At 39.3% G+C, this 23241-nt stretch overlaps 1 protein-coding gene across 3 annotated transcripts in view; it reads right to left on the reverse strand.

The window, feature by feature from the left end:
* SEMA3D (semaphorin 3D) overlaps positions 1 to 23241 on the reverse strand; it is a 148649-nt gene that overhangs the window by 23812 nt on the left and 101596 nt on the right. For 2 of the 3 annotated variants that reach the window (XM_068167895.1, XM_068167904.1), the window contains exons 9-12: positions 16876 to 16990; positions 16486 to 16555; positions 14667 to 14811; positions 4128 to 4350 (exon numbers count right to left, since the gene is read on the reverse strand). In XM_068167895.1, the coding sequence (XP_068023996.1) occupies positions 4128 to 4350; positions 14667 to 14811; positions 16486 to 16555; positions 16876 to 16990 (553 nt within the window). The remainder of the gene's footprint in view (positions 1 to 4127; positions 4351 to 14666; positions 14812 to 16485; positions 16556 to 16875; positions 16991 to 23241) is intronic. The other variant, XM_068167912.1, reaches the window with a different exon arrangement.

Raw genomic sequence — 23241 nt, forward strand, 5'->3', positions numbered from 1 at the left:
TTTCTTATGAAGTTGTGTTTTTCTTTCTGACACCACTGTACTTAGACTTGTGGGGATCATAAAGGGACTTTCACACAGTCTTTCTTTGGAAGACAAGAGTTATGACATACACTGAGCTAAAAAGACGCAAATGGTCCAAGAGAGGCTATAGCTGGACTCTTGTGTGTGATAACACAGCTGGGAAGCTCCTGAAGGCTGAAGCAGCCTACAATTTCTGAGGCCGTGCTCTGTGACAATTCACTTCTTTCCCTAAATTACTTCAGAATATCCATATCTATCAAACTACACTATGTGACACCAAATTTCCATAGAGGCCAGAAAATTTGTTTGCAACCCAAGAGCATCAGCATAGAATTCAAACAAAGCTCTTAATCTCTCTACGCTCATGGTAGTCGCTCATCTATTGCCCTTGAATAAACCTTTTCATCTGCATGTACCTTAGTTTCAACTGTTGTGAGATGGACATAATGACAGTGGGCTTCTCAGCAAACAGTTCAGATCTACCAGTGAGAAGTGATTTATAAGAACTATTACTTAGAATAGAATAGAATAGAATAGAATAGAATAGAATAGAATAGAATAGAATAGAATAGAATAGGAGTAGAAGAATAGAATAGACCAGATGAGACCAGGTTGGAAAAGGCCTTCAAGATCATCGAGTCCAACCTATCATCCAACACTATCTAATCAACTAAACTATGACACCAAGAGCCCCATCCAGTCTCTTCTTAAACACCTCCAATGATGATGACTCCACCACCTCCCTGGGCAGCCCATTCCAATGGCCAATCACTCTTTCTGTGAAGAATTTCTTCCTAACATCCAGCCTAAACCTCCCCTGGTGCAGTTGGAGACTGTGTCCTCTTGTTCTGGTGCTGGTTGCCTGGGAGGAGAGACCAACCCCCACCTGGCTACAACCTCCCTTCAGGTAGTTGTAGACAGCAACTATTCAATTTCAGTTTGTAGATTAAGAACAAGAAATTCCATTGGATTAAGATTGTAGATTATTACTTCACCAATGTCGATTCATCCAGTTATTCTAAATTTAATTACACTGGTTAAACTAGACTTTTTTTCCTTAAGGCATGTAATTATCATAAAAATGTAAAGAGATATTTAATTATCCATATTAAAAAAAAAAAAGGCAAGGCAACTTTTTGTAATTTTATTTTTCTCCCTGACAGAGCTGTTTAACCTCTCTGTTCAGTGCTGGTCCCCTTGTTTGAAGTTATTCATGTTGCTAAGCAATGTCTTTAAAAGTATTTAAATGGAATTGTTGCCTTAAGCTCAATTATAAAATTTTCCTTGATGTTCAGTGTCATATGAGTTTTAGAATAGAACAGAATAAACTAGGTTGGAAGAGACCTTCAAGATCATCACATCGAACCTATCATCCAACACCACCTAATCAACCAACCCATGCAACCAAGCACCCTGTCAAGTCTCCTCCTGAACACCTCCAGTGTGACCTCCAGCCTGAACCTCCCCTGGAGCAGCCTGAGACTGTGTCCTCTTGTTCTGGTGCTGGCTGCCTGGGAGAAGAGACCAACCTCTGCCTGTCTACAACCCCACTTCAGGTAGTCGTAGACAGCAATAACGTCACCCCTGAATCTCCTCTTCTCCAGGCTAAGCAGCCCCAGCTCTCTCAGTCTCTCCTCATAGGGCTTGTGTTCCAAGTCCCTCACTAACTTCGTTGCTCTTCTCTGGACTCGTTCCAGCAAGTCAACATCCTTCCTAAACTGGGGGGCCCAGAACTGGACACAGGACTCGAGGTGTGGCCTAACCAGTGCAGTGTACAGGGGCAGAATGACCTCCCTGCTCCTGCTGGCCACACTGTTCTTGATGCAGGCCAGGATGCCATTGGCCTTTTTGGCCACCTGGGCACACTGCAGGCTCATGTTCAGCCTACCATCAACCAGCACCCCCAGGTCCCTCTCCACCTGGTTGGTCTCCAGCCACTCTGACCCTAGCCTGTAGCACTGCATGGGGTTGCTGTGGCCGATGTGCAGAACCCGGCACTTGGATGTGTTAAATCTCATGCCACTGGACTCTGCCCATCTGTCCAGCCTGTCCAGGTCTCTCTGCAGAGCCTCTCTACCCTCCAGCAGATCAACTCCTGCCCCCAGCTTGGTGTCGTCAGCAAATTTACTGATGATGGACTCAATGCCCTCATCCAGATCATCAATAAAGATGTTAAAGAGGATGGGGCCCAGCACTGATCCCTGGGGGACTCTACTAGTGACTGGCTGCCAGCTGGATGTGACACCATTTGCCACCACTCTCTGGGCTCGTCCCTCCAGCCAGTTCCTAACCCATCACAGTGTGCTCCCATCCAAGCCATGGGCTGACAGTTTGCCATGGGGGACAGTGTCAAAGGCCTTGCTGAAGTCCAGGTAGAGTACATCCGCAGGCCTCCCCACATCCACCAGGTGGGTCACCTGATCATAGAAGGAGATCAGGTTGGTCAGGCAGGACCTGCCCTTCCTAAATCCATGCTGGCTAGGCCTGATCCCTTGGCCATCCTGTAAGTGCTGTGTGATTGCACTCAGGATGACCTGTTCCATGATCTTGCCTGGTACTGAGGTCAGGCTGACAGGCTGATAATTCCCTGGCTCATCCAACCGGCCCTTCTTGTGGATGGGCACCACGTTGGCCAGCTTCCAGTCCTCTGGGACATCTCCAGTGAGCCAGGACTGCTGAAAAATAATGGAAAGCGGCTTGGCCAGCTCCTCTGACAGCTCTCTCAGCACCCTAGGATGGATCCCATCTGGTCCCATGGACTTGTGGGGATCCAAGCGGCTGAGCAGATCACCAATTACCCCATTCTGGACCAGAGGGAAACTATGCTGCTCCCTGGCTCCTTCTGCCAGCTCTGGAGGCCACCTGTCTGGAAGACATTCTGTCCTGCTAGTAAAAATTGAGGCAAAGAAGGTGTTAAGTATCTCTGCCTTTTCCTCATCCTTTGATACAACGTTCCCCTCCATGTCCACCAAGGAGTGGAGGTTGTCCTTGCCCTTTCTCTTGCTATTAATGTATTTATAGAAGGACTTTTTGTTGTCCTTCACAGCAGAGGCCAGTCTAAGATCCAAATGTGCTTTTGCCTCCCTAATTTTCTTCCTACAAGACCTAGCAACATCCTTACATTTTTCATGGGTTGCCTCACCTTTCTTCCAATGATGATACACCCTCTTTTTTTCCCTTAGTTCTATTAAAAGTTCATTAATCATCCAGGCTGGCCGTCTGCCCCGGCGGCTCATCTTCTGGCACATTGGCACAGCCTGTCCCTGAGCCTTCAATAATTCTTCCTTGAAGCAGGTCCAGCTCTCCTGGACCCCTTTGTTTTTAAGGGCTTTATCCCAACGAACCCTCTGAATTAGTTCCTTGAGTAGCCTGAAGTCCACCCTCCGGAAATCCAGAGTGGAGGTCTTCTTGCTACCCCTCTTAGCTTGACCAAATACTGAGAATTCAATTATCTCGTGGTCACTGGCCCCTAAACACCCTCTGACCACCACACTGCCCACCAGCCCTTCCCTATTGGTGAAGAGGAGGTCAAGCATAGCCTTACCTCTGGTAGGCTCACGCAGCACCTGGTATAAGAAGCTGTCCTCCATGCATTCTAAGAACCTCCTAGATTGCCTCCTCTCTGCTATGTTAAGATCCCAGCAGATATAAAGAAGCACTAAAGAATAAAGAAGCACTATGCCACTACTGATAAAAGGAGGTACTCCTTGAAGCTAATAAGATTTTGGGTTTTGTTTTCCTTTTAACTGGTTGGTGATTGTGCTGCTAGCAGTAATTGAAGGCAGACGACCATATGTAAAGAAAAGTACTGAGTGCTACTCAGAGGGTAACATAGTCCAGACACTCTGACCCTTAACTGGTTCAGCACCTTAAGACCAGAAGGCATTAAAATCCCAACAGTAGCAATCTCTTGTTGTGACAAATTCATCTAATCTAAGCATTTTCATGAAGTCGTGACACAGAATCAGGAGCATCTTTCATGCTTCCCAAAGATGCATGCACAGGAAAAAAGGGCAATCTGTAGATTTATATAGGAACTGCCAGACTAAAAGTGCTCTCAAAGAATGTATAATGTGCAGAATGATAGTGGACACCCTTTCTCCTACCTGTTCCCAGGAAAATAACATCATATTGCCCATCCTCAGCCATGACGTGATCCACCACAATCTGAGTCAAACGATAGTCCACGTTGATTTGAGTGAACACTGGGCCTCCCGTCACAGGGTAAACAGATTTGTACATCAACGGATGGCGTTTGATAAAGCTAATGACTTCATCAGGAAAGTCTCTGGTAGACTTTAAGAGTGGATCATAGGTTTTGCTTGGACACTGAATGAAAGAGAGAGAACAAGAAGATTAAAGGAATGCTAGGTAAATACAAGTCATCTGCAGGTTTCTTGGCCTGGTAGGAAAGCTGTCTGGTCTAGATCAGTTGAATCAGTTGTAAAGCACACATGTCAGTGGCTGCTAACTTGATTTACAATTGAAAAATCTCAGTGTTGATTTGAGAGCATTGGAGCACACCAGCAATGTCTGCTCCTCTGGTTCATCAAAAGCTTCATTTCTTCACTCATTTATCTAATTTTTCTTCTTTTAATTTTTTACTTCACTTCAAAAGCTCTTTGTCCTCAACTTCATTTTCCTTTATCTTTTTCTGACTTATTCCCCTGTATCTTTTAAAAGCATTCAAAATTTGTTAATTTGTTTCATCTTGCTCACTTGTACTACTATGCAGAATATATATCTTCCATTTTTGTTGGTTATATTCTTACACCTGCAACTTCCCATAGATACATGCTAGCTTTGAAGAATAACACTTACATCTTTTACTTTCTCGGTCAGAGATTTTGATAGCTTAAATTATAACTTAGAGGGGAGAGGAACTCCCTTAACTTCTCTAAGAAATTAAGGACAAGAGAAGTTGTCTCTTTAACACTGGATAAAAATTCAATTAATTAATATTTATTGTATTAATATATCTGTTAATGCAAACTGCTAACAGCTATGCATTTTTTTGTTTGTTTTATCACTAATTGTCTCTTAATATTTCTTCATCTATCAGTGCTCCTGAAGAAAGCATGAGACATACCTTAACATTCATATCACTTGATCACCAATAACAAAAATACATTATAATTAACATTCAAGTAGTACATTCAGCACTGTGATGCAGATTTTATTTATTATTTTTAAGCACATATTGGACCCCAGAAAATTTAGCCATTAAAAAAATCTAATAATTTAGTAAAAGAGCTATTTTGTATTTAAATATTTAGAAATTACTTCTATATAATACCACAATATATACCATTTGTTCAGATGACTTCAGAAAATTGGTAAAATGAAGTTTCCAGTGAGAATATTTGTGAAATCAGTGAGAAATCAGGTTGCTCACTTGCTTATCCGAGGAGGGCTCAGTCACTGCTACTTCATTTTTTTGAAAGCACTGCTTTCAAGGCAGAGAAATTCTTGTGACGATCTCAGTGTATCTGCAACAAATTTCACCTTCTTGTCCCACTCACAGATTCCCTTTAATATTGGAAATTTTACAAAGACAACGAAATAAAGTCTGGAGTGAATGAGACCCGTCATGCTGTCTAGCTTTACTTCCAAGATTCAAGTACCAATGTGCAGTTAAATTTGCTACATGCTGAACCCGGGCAGGTATCAGTGTGAGTCTCAACACTAAGCCTGGAGTGCCCTCCGGTGGCCACCATAAGGTAACCTCAAATATTTGAAGTGCAGCATCTTCTCACATAGCAGTTTTTCTGTTCTTTGTATTTCAACTCCTCTTATTGAGGCTGAGCTTCTGCCCTGCTAATGCGATGATCCAGAAGTGGGTAAGGTCATTCCGAGCATGCCCTAAGGGCTTGAATAAGAGAGGGTGAAAGTCTCTAGTAAATGCTTCAACTACATTCTATTATTATTATTATTATTATTATTATTATTATTATTATTATTATTATTATTATTATTATTATTATTATTATTATTATTATTATATTGAAACAGCTACATCCATCTTTTCCCTCTATGTGGCTTGCAGCTCATGTTTCAGTGAACCTTCTGTGCCTCCTATTCATATATTCTAAAAATGGCAGAGTTTCCAGATGCCAGATGATCCTTGCAACTCATTATTTCTCAGAAGAGACTTTCCTTACTCATGCACATAGCTGAAACTTTTACCCAGGATCAAAGCTCAGCTACTGCACCATCATTTTTTTCTCTGGTTTTGAACAGCACAGTCTTATCTTCTCCTGGTCCAGACAGCTGCTATAGTGGTCACTCCCTCAGACACTTCCTGATTAGGTTGGTTAGCTCCCACCTCTGTAAGACCCATACTGAAACAACAACAACAACAACCCATACAACTATTGAACAGTTTTTCTTTGACTTACACAAAGTAAAGACCACACACAAGCCCATCTTTTCAACCTCCTTCAAATTTCCCCCTTCTATGCCTTTCATGGTAAGTCCAGGAACATACTTGCAAGGTCAATTCTGTTGGTGACCCTTCATCTCTCATGCTCACCTATCTCTGCTCTCATTCCTATGGTTGTCTGAATCTCTTTTCCATGCCTTGTTTTACACTTTATCTCTGATCTGGGTCTGAGAAAGTTTCTCTTTAGAATCTGAAGGCATCTAGATGTGTTAATGAGCCACTAGAAATCCGGGCTAACAATACCATGCACTAGAAACACTATTCCACTTGGTGACAGTGTTTGACATAAAAACTGCTGCTTTTTAAATACTATTTTTAGCTAAGCAATCCCTGCACTTTCTGCCAGGTGGAGCCACAATACAGTCAATGAAGGAATGTGATTAAATAATGCCTCTGGAATCTGTCAGGAGAAAGTTACAATTTGCAGTGGAGTTTTTCTGCAGCCTCCTTTTTTGCTAATTTTGACAGAGAAAACATTAGTTCACATTCCCAAACGTCCAGTTTGACATGTGCTCAGTCTGTGGTGTCAGTTAAGAGCTTGTGGTTAGGATTTGTTCCACTATGTGTAAATTTGTTGATTGTTCATTTATTCACAACTCAATCCCAGAAGTCCATTTCTATATGAAAAATGGGAGCAGCCCCCTAGATCTTAAAGGTGTCCCAATTATTGTTTGCCAGAAATACATCAGCACAGGAAGATGAGAGCAACGACAACACTTACCAAAAATCACTAGGATAAAATATTTATCAACACAAAACTACAGTAATCCAACAGGCCCAAACCTCTCCATGCATGATATAGGGAAATCTTAGCCAGTTTGTGCAGTTAATTTAGTAGAAACAAGGACTAAGGGTATGATCCAAAGATTCTTTTGAGTCAACAGGGCCTTTTCCAGTTATTTCAGAGGGCTTTGGATCCCATTCTAAGTCATCATAACCACCAATAACAGCTGGGCAGGTGTGACTTTGTTATACTTGGCCAATGGAGCTGTTTCCAAAGGCATCACTCACTGTGGCATGATGAATGGAACAGGGGACTGACAAATTTATTTTGGTCAGCCTTTGGCAAAGTCCTCAGGCAGCTGTTGAAAGCTGTGTCCACCCATCTTTGCAGAAAATTCCTGCAAGCTTGTGCTTCCTTTCATAGCAATCAGTAGGATGTATGACGACAAAGGCTGCATGGCCAAGTGGGTGAATGAAGCAGCCTTTCACCTCTGAAAGTGTGAGTTCACATCCTGTTGTATGGCTCATGATAGTGATATGGGTGTTCTCTGCCCAGTTGACAGAGAACATTCATTCACATCCTTAGCAACAGATGCTAAGATATGTGACATTTCCCACTGGAGACAATAAGAGATTTGCATTTATATCAAATGTCACAGCAGTAGGTTGGCAGCATAGTTTCACATGGACTACAAGAGAATTTATATAATTTCTTATAACACCATCACTTATGCTCTCTCAGCATCTCCTGCTTTTGCAGTAGGATGAGTTTCATCTCACCTAACCTAGATTCTTATCTTGACTTCATGGGATTGCATGAAGGAAATACTTATCTTTCCTTCTTATGGAGAAGTTTAAACAAGTAGCCCAGATTTGCCACTTTTCTCCTAGATAGATAAGATCAAGAAAAATTAGAATCATAGAATCATAGCATTGTTTTGGTTAGAAAAAAACTTTAAGATCATTGAGTCCAACCATTATCTAACTCCAACAACTCTGATGATAAACTATGTCCCTTAACAAATCACATTAATGGCATTACATAGTAAAATGACAAATGCTTAATAAGAATTCTGCAAGAAAATTATTCACCATATAATTTATTTTTCTGGGGTTCTTTAGGGCCTTCACTGCCATGAACGGTAACTTGATACAAACGTATGTTAAGAAATTAAAAGCAAACAAAACAAACAAACAAAAGCAGAAACAGTTTGAACTTCAAATGACATCTCTATTCAACTGCTCCATAAAATCTGTGGCACAAAACTTTTAAAGTGTCTTCTGTGTGAGGTCTATTTGACAGTAATCACCCTGGGCTAAGTTCTCATATCAGGTGATATACAAAGATGTCTTCTGTTTCCTCACCTTTTATTTGTATTCAAATGTTATGAGGAGGTGGTAAACTAAAGCTAATCTTTATCAAATAAGCAAACACACACTAATTTACCAAGACTACTCATATGTAAACTTTTCTCCTTTTTTTCACTTGATTTATTAAATTTGCTTCTCAGTAGCGTACTGGATGTGTAGATCTCACACATTGCTGAGAAATACAGTGTGTCTGTGTTAACATTATGTGGGAACACTGACCAAGATTTTCAAAAGCTGGTGTCATAGTTTGGGATCCTAAATAAATTTTCAATTTGCCAAAACGAGTAGTCCTTCACACCATCCAGCGAAGTGAGTAAGAGCTGCTGGATCTAACACCTATTAAAACTGTGACAATTTCGGAACCTAGCTATAAAGTGCGTAAGAAAAAAATATCCTCTTCATTGAATGATGTATCTTTAGTTCAGCAGTGCTGCTATTAGCTGCCAATTTCAAAACTGAAGACAGTCCCCTCTGAGGTTCAAAATGAAAGGGTTTCTATTTCAAGTATGCTGGAAATACCAGTTTTAAAGTGTCTTGTCATATTAAGCCACTTAAAAATGAGACTCAAACACCCATAGGCTAGATACACAACAGGAATTTGATAATAGTGAGTGCAGCGGGTGTCTGGTAGATTTTGCTATGTATATGGCTGATAAATTTTATGTGTTTCACAAGGAGAACTAAGCACCAGACCAAAAAAGTTACTCTCTTGAGAGCATCTGAATTTGGTAGCGTGAAATATTAATGGGTGAAATATTTCTTTAAGCTCTCCAATAACAGGCAATTAGATGTCTTAGTGTGGGCTTCCTTCCTTTGTAAGGTGTCCCTTCATTCTAGTTGTGTGGACCGTAGCCATCCTGATAGTTCCTTACTGCTTCCTGCTGAAGGTGTTTCAGTTTTCATGGGATGATCAGCTCTTAGCTTAGGGGAAAATAGTAAGAATGTTGCTCAGATGTTAACCAGAATGGGAGAAGACCTGTTTACCCCTGAAAAGCACTCTATTTTATGCTAAGTGCAGCAGGAAATGGAGCACCAGACCCTCCCTCAGAGGGAATGATTTAAACACATGGTCCTTTTATCCCAAGCTCTCAATGAATTAATATTTAACTAGCAAGGAGATATGGTCTTATAGTCAGCATGCTTCTATGATGTAATGCAAATATTTCTGAACTCTAAATAAGTTCCATTATTATTAATCCACCATGCAAAATGCAGAGGAATAGGACTACCTTCAACTAATATTTTCTGTGTTCAAGGAGGACCTCCCACACACCCAACACATTGAACTTCCCCACCTCCCCTACCCCCCTGGTAGAATTCATAAAGAAATACATACTCTGAATCTGAGGTTTATGACCTTCTGTGGATTAGATGACAGCTGAGAGAGATGGATAATATGACAGCTGACTCTGAGGGCATAGGCACTAATTTGCCACTGGAAATTCAACCATCAGCTTTTCTGAAGAGGTAACTTGGGCTCCTGAATGGCCTAATCCATGTGACTTTTTCTGATCAGAGCTGCACAATACACTTTGTGCAGAAAGCCTTAGTGCTTCTCTACAGGATGGAAGAGTTGATCCAGATGGACTGGACACTCAGCAGGAAGACATTCATCATAACCTTGCAGCTACTCATAGCAAGTCTTGAATATGGCCGGGGAGAAGAGAATGAGTTATGTTTTGCAGGAGACAAACAAGCAACACAAATTTTAAATGGAATCAACATTATCCCCTCCCCACCATAAAAGAGCACAAACAGACACAAAAGAGTCCCTACAAATTATTTGAATTTCACATATTTATTTTTAAGATAGAGTTTCCATCTCATTAGATGTATGGGAGTTGTTCTACCTTTCAAGTGTTTGTCTTGAGCTCTTTGTATTGTTTTTCATCCAACACACCTGACATAAAAGAACATTAATCTGACGCTAACTGGGCTGAGTCCAACTAGGTGAGTGAACCTGACTTTGCAGGTGGCACTTTGCAATTTTCTGCCAACATCTGCTATCAGAAAAGGTGACTGGGTTCACCGCATTTTGAAAGGCTGCTGTGAAATGAAACGTGATTCATGTTGGGGAAAACAGGTTGGTAAGTAAGAGGAGGTGGAGGAGGCTTTCTCCAGAATATAAATCCATAAAATGAAACATTTCACTTAATTAAGCAGCCCCATTTACAGTGGGGAGATCAAAGAAGAGAGGAATTGGAGAAGCAAAGAATGCAGTCTATCCTATAACAGATCAGGTGAAAGAGGAAGATAAGTCTAAAAATAACAAGGTAAACCGCACAACTTGCAGTATTTTATGAACACACTTATTAAAGCAGCAAAGCTAACCAGACAGAAGGACGGGGGGAGGCTTTTGGCAGACAGCATTCCTCTGTGGCTCAGCCAAGTCCCAATATGATGGACACCACAGCTTGATCAACCTGTGCACTAGATTAGCAGGAGAAATAAAGGGATGGAGAAAAAACAACAGAAAGAGAATACGAGAGCTTGTAAGGGAAGTACACCCTGGAGCTCAGGGTGTACTCAGATCTGGAGTGGAAAGAGGTGAGACATACACCTCTTCAACTGGACAAAAGCAGCATTCTGGGCTGTTTCTTCTTGTGGCTAGCAAGTGTCTTGGACTGCAAGAATCTTACTTTGCCTCTTAGAAGCTCTGTTTTGAGCCTTCAACAAATTAACAAGCAAAGTATCTAGATCTATCAAAAATATTTGGTGTTGCCTTAGATATCATTTAGAGTGCTATGTTCTGAAGTAGATCAGGCTAAGCATTAAACAGCATCTTTCAACACTGACACACCTCTAAAAATCTGACCTTAATGACATTTACTTGTCATCAATGAAAGGAGGATGACTCCTGTGTTTCTCATCAGAATTTCCAAAGGGGCGCTGTGAGTTGCTCTGATACTGCAATGTTTATAGCCATGTAAATAAGTTAATTTTTTTTTTTTTTCCCCACCTAATTCATGGAAAATCTTATTCAAATACCTTCTGTGATTACTGTGTGGGCATTAAGAAAACTGTTTCAGAATACAGAACACACTTTAAATAAAGTCTTTAATGATTTCTTTACCAATGGATAACTTCCTGGGTGAAGACCTAAGAGACGGGAAGAAAACTAGATTTGTTACCTGGGGACAGCTGCACAAATGCAAGTCTAATTTTTAAAGAGCTAAATAAGACAGAGCAAAAGCTCCCATGGCTTTCAAATTGCCCTCTGTGGAGGGGCTGCCTGAACCATGGAATTTTTGTGGGGTTTTTTGGTTGGTTGGGTTTTTTGTTTGTTTGTTTTTGAGCTTCCAAATTGAAATGGATTTGAAGCCTTGCCTCTGTTTAATTCCCATTATTCCCACTTGCTTTTTAACACCACTGGGCGAAGTTAGAGAGTTGTACATTTTGTGGTGTCAGTGGTGGGGAGCATGCTGGAGATCTCAGCCACACTGTCCAAAGATCTTTACTTAACAGCAGAGGGCAGGCAGCCCACGCTGGGACTGCGGTAGGCAGGGCTGCTGCTGCCCACATGCCACTCAGCATTGCAAAGGCATGATATCATGGTCATGTTGGGAGTTTATCTCTGACACAAATTGCCACAGGAAGCATTTTGTCAAAATTTCAATATCAAAGTGGTAACAGCCTCTATAGTGAACAGCTTTATTTACTTAGGAGATAAGGGTAACTGAGCAGAAAGTTAAATTAGGGTAAGCAGTCTCCTGCTTCTGTGTAAATGCAGAAAGGAAGTTAGTGCCTCTCTCAAAGCCAAATATCAAAGGAAATGTATTTCCTAGTGTAGCCATTTTTAGACTTTGTCAGTAGCTTAAAATATTAGAAATACAAAATCAGGGCAGTGCTGGCTATGCTAACTGTAGGCAACACTTAGGTAGGGCTTAAATTTCTCTTTGGCTTTCTTCTGAACATTCCTGGACCACCTCATAACTGGCAAGAAATGATGAAATTAATATTTAAAGAAGAGCATTTCAGCATTCACACTGCAGTGTTCTGCAGGGCCACAGCACATAATTTCTTTTCCTTTCCTCTGAGTACTACACTGTTTTTTTTCAGATCCCAGCCTAAACATGTTCATATACAGAGGTTTGGCATAGCACATTAAACATGAGAGTATGGCATGAATCTGCTTATTTGCATATTGTATATTCTTATTTGGATACTGTATGTGAAACCACTGAGCCTGAAGTGTGTTGTAGTCTAGCTCACTGAAGACAAAACATTGACTGTGGAGCAATACATTTAGTTTATGCACAGAGCAAATACTACAGATATCTTTCTTCTGAAAGCTTTCTTCAGTAAAATCCACTTCCCTTCTCAGTCCTTGATCAGACAAACTCCTACAAAAATCCACTGAGTAGGGAGGTCCTAAGGATTTTTGTGAGAGCATTTTTTCAGAGCAGTTATCAGGTGCTTAAAGGAAGCAGTTGGACAGTTAAGGGGCTTATAGAAAATATCTGTTCATCTTTAAATTCTGAAATACTTAGAAGCATGAATATTCATATAAGTGATAAAGATCAGCACTGACATGTTTCAGCCTGTCTTGTTTCCTTCCTTGTGAATCCTAGCTACACCACGTGATGGCTAATACACTCAAAAATGCAATGAGCTTACCACCCATCTATCTGTGCTGAGTGTTCTTCATTATGGGGCACTCTTAGTTTTTCAAGAGAGTTATTTTAATCTCTTTAGATGCCATGGGACCAACTATTGTTCGCACTGGCACCATTTTTGTACTTAAAACTAAACACATCTGCACTTCTCAACCAGTAATGGAGCTGCACGTTCTTAAAAAAATAAATAAATTGCAACCTTCATTTCTGGGAGCACTATATGTTCTGCATGAGAGAGAGAGAGATACAAAAGACTACAGGGTCTAAATTGTATAAATTACAAGAGTATGTTCTCCAGCAACACAGATACTAGCCAGGCCAAATCAGTCTCTGGAGCTGCCTTAGTCTTTGTAGAGAGAGACACCCTGTGTGACTAGCCTGTAATTGGGAGGAGTGAATCAGGGCTCAGGGCCTGACCTGCTGAAGCCTGGGACCACTAAGTGCAGCAAACAGCGTGGGCTTGAACCATACACTTGAGTCCATTGGAAGGATGATGAAGACAAGACAGAGACACAATGTGTGAAAATAAGAGTTAAATGAGCTAGACAATGTGGCCTGACACAAAGGTTATACCAGTGCTGATGTCAGAGAAACAATGCAGAAATACCCAGATGGCTTCCAGGTTAAGCTACCAGCAGTTCAGCCTCCAGTATCCCAGTGCTTGGCAGGATTTATTCATCTGCCTAGTACTAGTTCACTGAATACCTGACCAAGATAATATAATGTTATCCTGAATGATATCTTAAGTGATGATACTCTTAAATTATTAGTCTTTAACATTGTGTTTATGAAGAGTTGTAATGAAATTTTTGAAGTAGACACATATTTCTTCCTCAGCTGTAAGGTAGATCCTTGCTTCTCCAAGTTTAATATCGAGACAGAAGAGGGGAAATAATTCTTTAGGAAATCTTTCAAAATTTTATTCCTTGTTTTGGATGGGTTCTTACGTATGAAGTCTAAGAGATTGGGATTTAGAAGTGTTTCCAGATAATAAGTTTCTCTTACTATCATGTATCTTTCTTCACATAAAATCCCTAGGAACTAACTCCTTATTTTACATCAAAATACATGTACAAACATACAGTACAAATAATCATGTTTCAAGGAAAAGGATTTCAAGACATAAAGATAAGAGAAATATAAGGCTTCAATAAAATACCTCATCCTAAAGGAATGTCTTTGGCTTTTTATGAAGTGTTGATGTCTAAAAGGTGATCCAAACAGATAGGAATATACCAGTACAGTAGCAGACCACAGTATTAGAGACAATCAGGAAATAGTCTGGACACAATGTTATCTCAGAGACATGGAAAAATGTATATTTATATACCTACAGGGTAGGTAGAAGTCTGAGCTGTCAACAGAAGGCAAAGAGTTGAGAGGACAATTTGAAACATCCTGAGTGGAAAGTATAAATTACCACTCCTGGGACATGTATGAAGCATGATTGCTTTTGAGTAAAAATAGAAGTGTGTAATTAAGGAGACACTTACTGTACCAGGTCTGGGATATGGGATGCGACCTTCGTATTGTACCCACCGGTGATCCACACTCTCTTTGTGAGCATAAGGACCATTGAAAACAGCTCTGATGTCTGCCATACTGTACACACAAACTGCAGAGCCCTTGAAGACAGAGCTGAAGAAGAAGAGGATTGATATGAATATTGCTGACAACTCTTCAGTGCATGACACATCCAGAGAATTTACTAATTCTTCAGAGTTTAATGTTTGGATAAATCCTACACCTGAGAGCTGACACAAGTGGTTCAAAATAACAATGTGTACAAGTCTGATAACTACAGATATTTGAGGTCAGTGACTAAAGTTTTTCTGAGATGAAATCTAAACTTAGCCTTTGGGACCAAATCATATGTGCACCTGAGAATTACAAATTGCATTGAACAGACAAGTTTCCAAAGACCACCATGCCAGGTTGTTGAGTGGCATGTCCTTTAGTTACTTCATATGCCATTTAATTTATTGTGCAAGAGTTTCTTCAATTTCAAACAATTTAGGTGGTTATACATTCTGTGGAGCCACTATGGTGACTGCTGCTGAGTTAAGGAGTGCCTTCACAGTATTTCATTGCACTCATACTGTTCAGCGTGTGGCTACTCAGACAGTTCTATGCAGAGACCTCACTATTGAAGCTGAGAGGTTCAGTAATTAATTAATCTATCCCCTTGGGATAAAGATGGGTTATTCCCCTCAAGATAAAGATGGGTTATTCCCCTCAAGATAAAGATAGAATCATAGAATCATGAAGGTTGGAAAAGACCTCCAAAATCATTGAGACCACTCATAACCCTACTGTCGTAACCACTAAACTAATGTTCTGAAGTGCCACATCTGCACAGTTCTCAAACACCTCCAGAAATAGAGACTCCACCACCTCCTTGGGCAGCCTGTTCCTGTGCCTCACCACTCTCTAAGTCTAGAAGCTTTTCCTAATGCCAAATCTAAACTTCCCCAGGCACAACTTAAAACCATTTCTTCTCATCCTATTGATAATTACTTGGGACAAGAGACCAACAGCAGCCTCACTACAATCTTCTTTCAGGTAGTTGTAGGGAGCATTAAGAGCACTCCTTAGCCTTCTCTTCTGCAGACTAAACAACCCCACCTCCCTCAGCTGCTCCTCTTATGCCACACCCTCCAAACCTCTCAGCAGCCTCTAAGACCTCAGTGTCTTTCCTCTACTGTGGCATTGAGAATCTTGCCCAGTACTCAAACTGTGGCCTCAACAGGGCTGAGTATACAGGGACACAATCACTTCCCTTCTGCTGAACACGCTGTTTTTGATACAGGCCAGGTTGATGCCTGCCTTCAAGATGCATAACTATTCTGTAACTTCTGTCCATGAAAACACTGAAATATCACTTTAAAGCATGGAGGGTTTTGACTCTAAGAAACAGTTGATGTCAAATTCTTGCTTACAGAAATAATGCTTCATAACAATGATTTGTCTTAAATAGTAACTCAGTAAATATGATCAATAAATATGCTCAATAAATATGAATGAAATGTGTAAATTCAGCTAGACAAGATTGAAATAAACGGTTTTGCTTTTGTTAAATTTTCCTTATTTTTATAATCATTCTCAAAAGTCAGTCACACAAAGGTTTAGGGACATAACTAATTATTTCAACTTATGAAAATATTGTCCTTAGTGACTACAGCCCAAAGCCTTATTCAAGCAGTCTCTCACTGCTTCCAAGAATAAGGAACTAGAAATAAAAGGATTTAATAAAAGGCCTGAGTAAGATCTTTACTTCTTGTTTCCAGAGACAAACAGGATCTTAACACACACCTTGTTGTAGTGAAGACTCCGTATACAAGTGGGTTTCTCTCATCTCTTGTAGAAAGCAAGAATATGTCTTCTGTAACAGGAATACAATTTTTATTTTTTTTTAATTGAACATTCACAGATCATTTCTGCATTTACCATTTATAATTTGGAGATCTGTAAATATAGAATGGTGCTTTATTTTTGTCTGAATTCTAATCTCTGCCTTGGTAATATTTGACTAATATTCTGTTGTCTCTCTACTTGCAGATAGTCTCAGTGCTTGTACAAACACAAAAAAAAACCCAACCCAACCCAACCAACCAACAAAGCCCCAAAGATACTGATACCAGATACCAGACCTGATACAGATACTGATACAGATACCAGACCATTAGTGATTAATCCACTTACGCAGCTCATCAAAGTGTGTGTCTGTTCCCTCAGGACCTGGTATCGAACACACAAGTCTGGCTTTCAGAAAAGTAGTCCACTTGTTTATTAGGCTCCTTTGTCCTCCCATATCATTCTAATAAAAATGAAATTAAAAGAATTAAATATTAAGCAAATAAGAAGAGTTTTAACATGTGATACTTGTTTGCAACATGGTATTAACTGTGCTTCTTCAGTCTGATTACAGTTTGATCTTATCACAGGAGAGACAGTATTTTTTCCTTTCACCACAAACTTTCCAGCCAGTAGAGAGCCCTGGGTGGTAGAAATTACATTTGGCCCCTCAGGGCTGTATCATAAATATTGCAGGCATTCAGAAAGACGGGTTTAAGTGCTGAGACTCACTTCACAAGAAGTAACAGTTCTCTGGTAACACACTCTACCCATTTTCCCTTTTCATGTACTTGCTACTTTTAAATAGGTTAGCTCAGCTGGAAATGATTCCTGTTAATCTGTCACTTTTGCAAGTCTTGTTCCTACAAGAATTGCTACGTCTTCTCTTGATTTCCTGAGGTCCTGCCAAGCTTGAAACTTTGCATCTTAACAACAGATTTATTACAAAGGTGTCAAAATTAGCAGCCTGGAGCTAATAGGAAAAAGAAGCTCTTCATGTGTGAGTTCTGCCCAAGGCACGTCAGCTAACCTTTGTGGTGTAATTAAAACCAAACAATTATAAAGATGCAACAAAGGATCTTGAAAAGCAAGAAACCTAAAGCTTTTCCTTCCTCTGGAAATTTGAATTAACTAAGCAGTTCTTGCATTGAAGGACTTCCACTTTGATTTCTCATGTATGCAGTGCAAAATGACAGCGATGAGGTATCTTTAACTGCCTGGCTAGGATCAGAAAAATGGAGAGGAAGCCAGATGTGATGGAAAAATCATACTTGCCTAGATCCTGCCTCTGTCATCGCAGGCATTCAGTTGCAAGAGGCAGGAAAATAATTACTTGTGTTTGACCACCATTAAGCTGTGATCCCACACAACATTTTCACAAATGCCTATTTTAAATATATCCTCTAACGTCTCAGAGAGTAGCATGAACAACATACTGTGTTGAAAGCAAGCAGTCTTAGCAAGAACTATGTGCTTTAAAGTATAAATTCTACTGGACTTAAGACATACCAGTATTTCCTCACTCTCAAGCCAGGATGCAATATTAGCATTGATGCTGGAATTTACAAGATATTAGAACAGATATTTGCTTGGTGTGTCTTACATCTCCAAAAGCTTCTAATAGCACTGTACAGTTTATAAAGGAATAAGGGCAATTCAATGATCAACCAGCCTTCCATCACTGCCTTCTGAAGCTAGAGCATGACAAATTTATTGTGCAGAAATGCAAAGACTGAAAAGATATTTCACTGATTTAGACAATTGCACGTACAATATACTGACATATCCTCCAACATTTGTCTTCCTTCTGCCACAGCTGAATGAAACAAAATGTATATTTTATCAGGGAGATATTTTCATTTGTGTGTTTTCAGGGGTTTGATTGTTTTAATTAGCAGCTGTAGAGTACTCCTAAATTCTTTATGCCTTCTCTGAATAATACAGTATCTTTACTTTCCTAATATGTTCTCAGGATTCACTAAGTGTAGGAAATGACAGAGCCTGGGACAATTTTATATACAGGTAGAATTAGTCAGCACAGGCCAAGGAAGTTCAAAGACTATTAATTGTATTGGCATATCTTTGCTACTGGAGGCTCAAGTAGCAGTTGTCTTTGGAAGATTTGGAAATCTCAATTTTTGAGGAAAGTGCATCCCTTCCTTTCTAATGCTAATGCTAATTTTTGGGTGTCTATTAGTTCTGGTTTTGACATGTCTTGAGGTTTCCTGTGCTTGAGAACATGCAATTTTTCTCCTTTTCTTCAGACCGTATGGCATGAACTCCTAAGCTTTTCATCATACCTGCCTACCTTGCTGATGATTCCTTATCCCATCATATTTCATGATCTTTGGCCTCTGAAAGGCTGGACAAAGGGCATACTGGCCCAAAATCTTTTTGATACTGAGTTGCTACAGAAAGAAGACCGTCTCTTCTGTGGAAAATATTATTTAATAATATCAGTCTGATGCAAATCACTGCTGTGCTCAAACACTGTGAGCTGGATCTAGAGTATAACATAAAATAAGCACAGGCTGGGTAGTCAGTAGATTAGAAAAACTGTATGCAAGAAAGAAAATCACTAAAGCAAAGGGCAGTCAGTGTGCAAGTGAACAAAAATAAGGATTCAACACACTATTACAGAATCCTAAGCAGGCCATTGGACTGATTTATACCAAGCAAGGATTTCTTTCAGCCCTACTGGAAGTGTATAGTGAACTGGGTACACTGAAAGGTTTTTGGACGACGGACATTAGCACTGGAGACAAACAACACTAAATATTCCAGAGAGATGAGACAAGAAGACAAGATAAATTTAAGTGCATGATCAAGCTCTTAATTAAAAAAATATGGCTAATCTACTTGTAACAGTTGAGCAGCCATAACTGAATTCTTGTCTCCCAAAATATCACTTCTAAGAACACTGGATTAACAATGTTTACTATAAACTGTGTTGTAGTGCAGATGAATGCACTTAGGACTGTATATTTCTTTTTGAATATAAATAAGGGTTTAATTAGCACTTACTACTTTGTAATCTCACAGCTTTAACAGATACCAATACTTGTGCCTGAAATACCTTCTTTTTAACAGAAAGAAGTGTGTGCAAAATGTTGGCTACATTCGTTTGCCTCAGTTAGACATTTAGATAATTGCCAATTAGAAGGTGGGCAGTTCAATCTGTTATTTGTTAAGGAATTATTATCAAAAAATAGCGCAAAGAGTTAAATGTAGAAATAATGTGGATAAATGGGGAAGTAATCCACTGTGATTTTAATAAATCAAGCAGAATTTTAGTCTACAGAAATCCTACTATTTCAACCATGTTCAATGAGCTAAAAAAAAATTTGTTGGAGTGAAAAGTCAGGTTTCTAACAAAGTACATTAAGAAATGAAACATCTGACATGCAACTTAAATGAGCACGGCTTTCTGACATCCAGGAAGAATACTGTTTAAATGGGACAATATAAAGTTTGTGACTTAAGTTAAGGCCATACCATATGCCTTTCTTTGGGGGAACTTTCATGAAAACCTCAATCTTCTGATCTGAAATTTATGCATAACTGAGGAAAAAAGCCAGCTTTCTCAAATGCTCTGGTTAAAGATAAGTTTATTATTAAAATAAAAACCATTAGGAAAAATATTGTGCTTAGAACAAGTGATTACAAAATTCACATATGCTAAACCTCTGGTGTATTTATTTTTGATTCTATTGCATCTTACATATTATATTAATGTAACTCTGTTAAAATGCACAAATGTTAGTCTTGGAATCCAGTAGGCAGGAAAACAGATGGCAACAAAGCTAAAGAACATCTGTATCTTTGAGGTTTTAAATCTCTTATTTGTTTGTAAGAAACAGTGACAAATTGAATATTAGAACAAAAAGTGTAGTTTTCTGAAAATCAATCAACATCAAACATGTCAAACAGCATGATTCATAAAACTTTAAAGACAGTATTTATTCTGAACAGCCTCTTAAATCAAAAGAGGAGAGAGAAAAAAAAAAAAAAAAGAAAAGAAAAAGAAAAAGACAAGACAATGAGTGGAATTTTTAGAGTCAGGTTATTAATTAAAGCCAGTGGCAAGATTTGAAGAAGGATCATCATCCAAAGCGAATTCCTGACCTGAATAAAAGGCAGTGCTGGAGAACAGAGGGGAAAAGTGCTGAAAGTGATAAGGCCCTGGAGCTCTTTTCTTATGTGAAGTGTAGCTACATTATAAAGCCAGAAGAAACAAATGGCATTCCCTGCAGCCTTACATTATGAAAAAAAAAAAAAAAATCCAACCTCTAGCAAACTATATAAATGGAGAAACGTGCAACTACCTTCTTTGGGCTTTGGTCTTTAAATTCACGTTCTTCTATAATTATTTCATTTTACTTTGCATATTTTACTCCTTCACAACTTGTTTACATAGTGATCTAACACATGAAAGATGTTGTCCTTCAGGAACTTAGGGTAAAATTTCTTGTCCAAAACATACTGATATCAGATGAAAAGTTCCTCCTGTTATTTCAGCAGGTTATGGGTCAGATCCAAACACATCAAGCAACACATGAAGAGTGACTTGAGAGAAAATAGAATATAAACAAGAGAAAGAAGGCATGTATGATTTTAGATTTTTGACTGCTCTGCTATAGGTACCTTGAGTAAATTTGGGAAAGTCAGTTCACCTCTGTGTCTATAGTCAGCATGCGATGTGAGAGTGATGATTCTATTTAGTCACTCTCCTGTTTCTGCACGATTATAGAACCTCGCATGAGGGAAGCTTCTTATTATAGGATTGCATATTCCTTCACATAAGACAGAACCAGCCCCTCTGGATGCTGTGGATATTATTAGTTTACAATAAATCTGCTGCTAAATCCAGATGATCAAAAAATGAGGCTTTGAGTAGAATTCAACCTCATATCACATGCTTATTCACAGCAGTATCTCTAATCAAGAGATCAAGTGTGGTGCCTTGCAGAACAGAGCAATTCTTCAGCCTTTCTGCAGCCTATATACTGTGTTTTGTAAGGTCTCTACCACAGTGGTAGACTTTGCATAAGTAAACAAAGGAACTGAGGGTGCATATATACATCAACTCCAGATAGGAACTGTGGAGAGTTGCACATCACATGAAATAAACTCAGTCCTCCTGACTACCAGGATGTTACATCAGCCTAGTACCTCTACAGTGCCCTTCAGACTCAGAGCACAGGCTGCATGCCCTTTACCTTCTCTGAGAAGTACAATCAGAAATTCTTCTAGATTTGTGTGGCTTGGACATTAAACTTTCCCCTAGACAAACCTATTTTCAGACAATACTTCTATGATAATTTTTCACATCTTTCTTGAAAGCTCAGTACCATCAAAACTTGAAACAGGCCACATTTACTATAGAAAAGCCCTCTGAACTGTAAGCGAAACTGTTTTAGATTTGAGTTCCTTGTCCTGAAGCAAGTTTTTTGTTATTTCATTTGGAATGTCAATACACTCACTTTGAGCATGCATGACTGCCTGGCTCACTACAGAAAATGATGATTTTTATTTTGGAAAATACATGTTTTCCAAAGAGTGATTTCAGCTGATGATGGAAGGAGTCTTCCTCTTAAAATCTACCTTTACTGATTGAAATGAAAGCCTGATAATTACTTTCCTCACCTGGATACATACAAGTGCCTAAAGTGTGGGACAGTTTGCCCACAATATTTACAACCACAGGCTGAGAGCTGAAAAGCATGAGCCAAAGAAACAAAGGTAGGTCAACCTCTTACAGAGTCCTTTAGAATTTGGCCTCCTGAAACATTTGTTTTTACTACAATGTGTTAAATCAATAGCAGCAAAGCCTGAACTATAAACTGTAGTACATCTTCATATTAAATCTAAAAACAAAACAAAAACAAACCGCAAAAGCAACAAAACAAAACAAAAACCAGCCAACTAAACAAAAAACAGGAAGCTGATTTCATGACGTCAGAAAGTTTCCAAAATCATGTAGTCATTATTTCCTACTCTTAGAGATATTTGAACATCAGAAGTCAGGGACTTTGGACTTGACATAGGAACTCCATGTTAATTAGCTCTGCAGGCAGTGGTTTACTAACAGTGTCTTCTACAGTGAGTCTCTCTGGCAACTGGGATGATTTCCAGAGTTGGTTGTGCAGCTGCATTTCTATAATCCAGTTTTTAAAGCTCTGTCTTGACACTGCAATCTCTTCTTCATTTTCCCTAGGGCTCAGTAAAATTCAGTCACACCTCTTTATATATAAGCATAGCTTACATATTTTTTCTTCATTTGCAAATCATGATTTTCCCCCTCAAAAGCCCCACCAATTACATTATTGAAACACACCCATGTGGGACAAAAGATATATAAAACTTCCTATACTCATGCCTGTATCCTTGCCAATAAGCAAAATGGGACCAAAAAGACCTGACAAAGTCTAATATTATATCTCTTAATTCATCACAGTTAGAAATGGATAATATATGGAACTGGCCTGTTTCCAACATTATCAACCCTGAAAATGAAATCATCTTGATGAGCATCTGCTTTTCTATATAACTTGAAAACTTTCAAATGGAATGTAACATTCAAATGTAAAGTTTGGAAGTCTAAGAGGAGTTGGATGCTGAAAGACCCACTGCTGTAAAGATGCTCCCCAGGAAAATGAAGGCCAAAGTTTTTCTTGGGATGATGTTTCCAAAGCAGTTTTAATCATTATTATT

The sequence above is a fragment of the Melanerpes formicivorus genome, unplaced genomic scaffold, assembly GCF_026170545.1.
Source record: "Melanerpes formicivorus ecotype bairdi unplaced genomic scaffold, bMelFor1.0.p_v2 SCAF_3, whole genome shotgun sequence".
In the NCBI taxonomy this organism is placed as follows: domain Eukaryota; kingdom Metazoa; phylum Chordata; class Aves; order Piciformes; family Picidae; genus Melanerpes; species Melanerpes formicivorus.